We start from the raw sequence: 6,637 nt of genomic DNA, 5'->3' as shown, positions 1-6,637 counted from the left end.
AGCAAACAACGAAGCAGCCAGAAGAAAGTCCTCTATGTGTTTCACTGGGTCCTGCCTAGCTTCTTCAGGAGGAAATAAGGTTTTATATTGCACTTGTTCAATGTCCTTGTCTTTCTCTCAATATAAAACCTTTTTCCACGATGCAGATGATGTATGTGAGAGCGAGTGAGAGACAAGAAAACGCAACAATAAATTAGTCTTCATAGTTTTTGGTCTATTTGTTTAAGTCGATTAAATACATATTGGATTATGCCTCACACAAATGGGAAAACTTCCTTCTAGACCCCAAATTGAGAATGTTAGTTCTTAAGCTGCACCTTAACATCTCACAGCAACACACACTAACACCATACATTCAGCCACCTGCATGCTAATACAAACACACTAACACTATATGCTGATATACACTTATGCTAATGCCTCACACTAAAACTCCATACATTCTCACACACACTGACTCTAACATGTTACATATGCACACACTACTCCCAACCCCTCCCCCATTACACATGCAGCTCAAGGAGACCTGACTTTATTCCAGCTCAGAGGACCCAAACAAGCTGCATTGTAACCGAGAACATAAATCTATTGTCTTATAAGAACTACATGCCATGTTTAGAATCATGTGACATTATTTATTCCTCTGTCACACTGTAGCTAAATATATTGATTTAAAGATCAGACTTGGTTTTAGATCTTTTCTTTATTTTTCGTCACAATATCACCAAACACAATTAGTTTTTTTTATTCCATAGTTCATTTTATATATTTGAATTGTATCTTTTTGTGTCTATATTTGGGTTCCCCCAGTGATATTCCTCCTTAAAGAAGCTCTCCATATATTTATATAAACATTCTTTTATGGTCTAAGCCCTAAGGACCATTATCTTTTTTTGAACATTTCATTTTTAAAGTTTAATTTGGCTACTAATCATTCACATTTATAAAGAGCCTAACTAGATAAACTTTACAAAGGAGGCATAGATTGGAGATATTATACGACAGCTGATTTGACCATGAAAATGTTGCAGAATCTTTTTTTGGAAAGTTGTTCTTGTTTTAGGGAAATTTCTAAACTATATATATATATATTCATTTGTTGGTTCATAATTAGATGTAATACTAAACATGAGTTGTTTTATGGCTGCTCCATTGGGTCACTGAAATGGTATAAAGGCACTACGGCTCTATCACCGAAAGCAGTTTTAGGACCCCTTCGTATTCCTGATAATTTTTTCCATAATGTCCCATTGTTCTTTTGTAACCTGGAAAAGAAGAAGTAACATGTACACCATTATAATTATGTATATATATATATATATATATATATATATATTTAATATATTAGCATTTAGACCCTTTTTTTAATTCTTTCCTTTCACCCTCCTCTCTTTCTAAACTTTGCCATCCCACCCTTTCACTCCTCTCCTCTTTTCCCCTCCATTTTCTCCCTTTCTTCCCTATCTCCTCTTTTCTCTCTCTCCTTTTCTTCCCCTCTTGCTTCTCTGTCCTCTTCTATTTCTCCTATTTCTTCTGTCCCTCATCATCTTGCTATTGCTCTTTGTGCCCATTCTCTTACCCCTCTTTGCCTTGTCTCTTTTTTCTCTGTCTATTTCCACCTCATTTCTCCTCTCTTTCCTCCCCTGCCCACTGCATTCAGCAGTCCCAACTCATCCACCCCTATGCACGGTGTCAATAAACCTCCTCCTGTACCCCAACACACCCGTTGTTCATAGTATGAATAAGAGGGTTGTAGAGCAGAAGGCTTACAAATAGGGTGTGCACAGGGTGGTTAAGGGGCAGGAGTACCCCTCTCCCACGCACACAATTGTGAATGAGATACCTCCTGCAAGTGAGTTGGAGTGAGAGAGGCTGCTCATTCACACCGTGTGCATGTGAGGGATGTTTAAGGCTGCACAATAATGGTGTGTGCTGTGTACCAATGTAGGTAGTAGACATACTCCCTGCCCCTCCAAACATATAGTATAGAGTAGCAGCCTCCTGCTCCTAAACCAAACCACCCCACACATCATAAATCGGCAGCCTCCGACACACCAATCTGCCTCCACTTGTCCTTCCAAAACACCAGCTCACTGCAACAATTGCAGATCATGCTGGGCTTAACATTAAGGTGCAATCAGACTGCAGTAACCAGCAAAAAAGTATAAAAAAAATTTTTTTTATTCAAGACAGCAAATCATCCAACATCAAAGTTCTCTGTAAACCAGACCTTTATCATTTATATATATATATATATATACACACACACACACACGTATAAAATCTCTCAAGAACAAAGGGCACTTCAAGTTTAATGCATGTTATACATTTCTGCAGATTGCCCCCAGATGCTTTTGTCCCTTTTCGCCGCTATTTCCTGTGCAGTAGTGTTTGTCAGTAGACATCTCCGTCTGCACCTGATATATTTACTACTGAAGCATCTACACCAGGCAACTACTTTATTTATTAATTTGTGAAAAATGTATAATATCCATGCTGAAACCACTTAGGCCTAATCACTGCCACAAGAGTGGCAAGTTACTCCCTCTTTTCCCCCATCCTTTTGTTACAATTACCCATACTATCCCTCTAGATTGTAAGCCGTCGAGTGGGGTCCTCAAAAGCCCACCATTCCTGACTGGAACTTTGTATAAAGTACCATAAGGCTAGATGGCAAGCATACGGGGAGTGTTCTCATCTCCTGATGTGCCTGTATGTATTAATGTGTTAATGGCCCCACTTACGTTGTACAACGCTGCGTAATTTGTTGGGGCTTGGGAAGAAATATTTTATTATCTTTTGCATGGATATATTATCAAATTCTTTGGTATTTTGTGTACGCATTTAACTAGGACGCCATCTTAAAATATGCATGTTATCGGTAAAAAAAGTTACACTAAAGTGGTGGGTTTTTTGGATGAAGTGATTTAGAAGCCCAGCCTCCTGAGCCAATGGAGAAGCCTTTTGTAGAATAATTTCTCTTTTCTTTGTAAAATAAGCTCTTACATTTAAAAGAAAAAGTCATTGGGCTTCCTGACTACCACACAACACAGCAAATCCAATAGTTCCCTTTGGAAATAATGCATAAAATGATATATATATATACACACACACACATATACTTTACAAATCCAGTGATACATTACCTTTTGCAAGCTATTAAACTCTCCTGCCATAAACACATATTCTCCACCATCCATTCTAATGATCTGTAAAACATTGGGCATTACTTCAGTCAAAGGATTAATCACATTTCAGTTGTACTATTTAGAAGGACATGCATATAAACCTCTAAACAACTGTAACATTTCATGAAAAGCATTTGTACAGTTTAAAAAATAAAAATGTGCCAACATGACAGGTTAGAAACATGAACCTTTCTTCCAAAGCATTCAGCAGATTTAAAAAAAATAAAATATATATATATATATATATATATATATATATATATATATATATATATATATATATATAATAATTCTTATGCATTCATTTATAAACTATTTTATGAACTATTTTGGGTAAACTAGGGATCTAAAAACATTAAATAAAATCAATTTTAATTTCATGTTTCACCTGGAAGAACGTGTAAAATTGTAGGAGGGACACTTATGTGAGGTACTGTACAGGTATTACCATAGGCACACAACATTCTAAATATTATTTTTTATGCTCTGTGTCATAATGCCAATGCTTCTTAAACAAAGTCCTAAACAAAAACATACTTAAGGGTAATTAACTTGTAGGAAACACTTACTGCCCCGGAGACCCAGCTTGCGTAGTCACTGCAGAGATAGGTCGCAAGATTTGCGATTTCCTCCGGTGTTCCAAAGCGTCCACACGGTAGCCTCTTCAAAATCAGTGACTCGAACGCTCCAGTTGGATCCAGCCGACTGAAAGCACCCTAGTTTTAAGAAGCGTTTCTGAAGTTGAATAAAACCAACAATTTCACTTTTCTGCTTTTCATAAGCATCCCTATTAAAAGGACGTACCTTAGTTTTTATTGGACCGGGCTGTATTACGTTAAATCTCATACCATATCTTCCCCACTCTGCAGCTAGGGACCTAAAACAATAGATTAATGCTTTACAGATCATAAAACCTTTATGTAAATTTAAAACTGCAAAATGTGGTAATTTACTACTGGGTAAAAACGTTTGCACCATTGATATACCGCATTTGCTCTGAGAAAAAAAACCTTGTCTTATAATTGAGCAAATACAGTAGTTTTTTTTTTATATTAAGCATGTGCAATGCATATTGTTTCTATTGTTTTACATGTTCCCTGACACTGGCTTTTTTACTGTTTGCCATCATGAAATCTGCAGACATTGGTGTTTGTTCCAGGGAAGAGAGCCTGGGAAACGCTCAGACTATATAACATATTCAGTGCACGTTTCTGACCCACACTGCAGCCGACAATAATGTTTCATTAATAGTATTGAATCTCATGAGTTTGATTTTCAATCTTTGCTCATGTGGTTCTTTTGATGAGCACTGGATAAACCGTGGACCCAACAACGCTGTGATTCTGAAGAGAACAAGTACAGGAAATCCATCGGAATTTTACTGAAAGGGTAATATTTTGGGAGACTAAATCATCTTTTTCTGGTCACTCTGGAAATCTTTAATGATTCTGGGCTTATTGTCAAGTGTTGTAGAGAGAATTAGTGAAGATAACCAATTTTAAAGCTTTAGTTTTATCCAATGACTATCACATTTTTACAAACTCACTTGCATAGAGCTTCTACTCCTGCCTTAGCAGAGGCACTGGGAACAACAAAGCCAGACCCGCTCTCCGCATAAATTGTTGTTATGGCCAGAAATGCTGCTCCTAGAATTAAATACACAACAACAAATGTAACGGAATGATTTGCACACTCGCAAACAATAGCCGATAATGACACGGAATGATCTCGAAAAATAGGATTTGTTAGAAACAAACTTTTAACCTCACATTGCAACGGTGCCAACATCTCTACTCGTCCATAGAAAAAAAAATAAAAAAAAAACTATAAAAAAAAAAAATATATCAAAAGGAAAACCCCAACGTTAACGAAATGAAATGTGAAGCTTCATTTAATTCTAGTTTTGGAACATTAGCTGATCGCCTTCGGGATCTGTTCACCAGAGCCGGGCAAACTATTAAAAATGCATCAACTGGAGTTACTGCAACAAAATCGCCCTTCGGCCTGCTTTTAACCCTTGAAATGTCTCGATTCACGTAATGTTTCCTGAATGTCACTGCGCTCGTGAAATATGTGTAAACAGAAACTCAGATGTGGATAAAAAGGTTTTCCCCAGGAAAAAAAAAAAAGTTTCCCTATTTTAGAGATGGGCAAGACTTTCCACTCAAATCTACTCTTCGCTTAACAGTAGTTTTATCATGAAGTTAAAAATCGACTTAATATAACAGCCTCAATATGCAAATAAAATCAGGCCTTCATAGACCTAATCAGTAAATCTGGGATCTAAAGATCACTTAAGAAAAACCAAAGTAACATAAATTACAATAAATTCTGTTTCATGTCCTTTTGGTCCAGACGAAGTTCTCCAATTCGGAAAAAAATGCCTCCCCACCTTCGCCGATCACTTCTTTGTCCTTGTCTTCTTTTCTGTAGCTCCGCTTCACCTCCTTCCTCTGTCTTCATCCGCTTCTCCCCGGTATCAGCTCCGGTATCCAGGTACTTCAGAAAAAGGGGAAGACACGGTGCGCACTAGAGGAACAGCCTCTCCTCTATTCTTTCAAACAAGGGAGAGGACACATGCGGACGCTCTGCCTTTTGCTGAAGTACCTGGATATCTCCGTTAACCAGGCCAAAAAAATGGAAATGCCTCCGTACACATCCTATTACACGACTACTCCAAGAGGCCTAGTTAACAAAGCTGATATCGGAGAGAAGCGAACAAAAGAACAAGAGGAGGGAAGAGAAAATATGGAACTGCTAAAAAGGAGACAGACGTGGAAGCGGTCGCAGAGAAGGTAAGGAGACACAGAGCGCGAGAGACTGAAAAAGCAACGTAACCTAAATATTTTGAACTCTCTGCCTCGTTTTTTTCGTGGAGAGTCCTTCCTCATTTTTGAATATTCGTACTAATCAACGAAGTTGGCAAAATTAAATTTTGTACAAATTCGAATGCACAAGTCAATATTTTACAGTATTCTAAACATACATTCACAGAGTACTTTAAATATGCATTCTTCTGCTGTCAGGGACATTAGACAGTCCACTAAATTAAAATCAGTATTGTACCAACTAGCTAGGATATGGTTAAAAAGTTGACATGTATTATAAAAACGTAACGTGTGGCCTGCTATACCTAGCCATTGGTCGCAGTTACGTCATTATGAGGCTGCCAGGGTTGCCTCTTTATCCCCTGTCCAGCAGTGATATATATATATATATATATATATATATATATATACATATATACTGTATTTGCTCGATTATAAGACGACCCCCCGAAATCTGAATATTAACTTAGGGGAAAAAAAAGAAAAAGCCTGAATATAAGACGACCCTAAAGGAAAAAAGTTTTACCAGTAAATGTTAATTCATGTAAACTATTTTTTTAAATAAAAGCTTATTTTTTTTTTAAATGATTGAGAAAAATATTTTTTTTGTTTTTATTTCCT

At 37.0% G+C, this 6,637-nt stretch overlaps 1 protein-coding gene across 1 annotated transcript in view; it reads right to left on the bottom strand.

Moving 5' to 3' along the window:
* Positions 1-1,205: 1,205 nt before the first annotated feature.
* The window catches only part of LOC149305533 (2,4-dienoyl-CoA reductase [(3E)-enoyl-CoA-producing], mitochondrial-like), a 28,045-nt gene continuing 22,613 nt past the window's right edge, over positions 1,206-6,637 (bottom strand). The window contains exons 8-12 of the mRNA XM_089477557.1: positions 4,735-4,834; positions 3,993-4,065; positions 3,758-3,904; positions 3,147-3,209; positions 1,206-1,265 (exon numbers count right to left, since the gene is read on the bottom strand). Coding sequence (XP_089333683.1) covers positions 1,206-1,265; positions 3,147-3,209; positions 3,758-3,904; positions 3,993-4,065; positions 4,735-4,834 — 443 coding nt within the window. The remainder of the gene's footprint in view (positions 1,266-3,146; positions 3,210-3,757; positions 3,905-3,992; positions 4,066-4,734; positions 4,835-6,637) is intronic.

The sequence above is a fragment of the Sceloporus occidentalis genome, unplaced genomic scaffold, assembly GCF_023333645.1.
Source record: "Sceloporus occidentalis isolate IW3139 unplaced genomic scaffold, rSceOcc1.0.p SCAF_11, whole genome shotgun sequence".
NCBI lineage: Eukaryota > Metazoa > Chordata > Lepidosauria > Squamata > Phrynosomatidae > Sceloporus > Sceloporus occidentalis.
The sequence above is the reverse complement of the archived record's forward strand: the minus strand, read 5'-3'. Positions and strand labels throughout refer to the sequence as shown.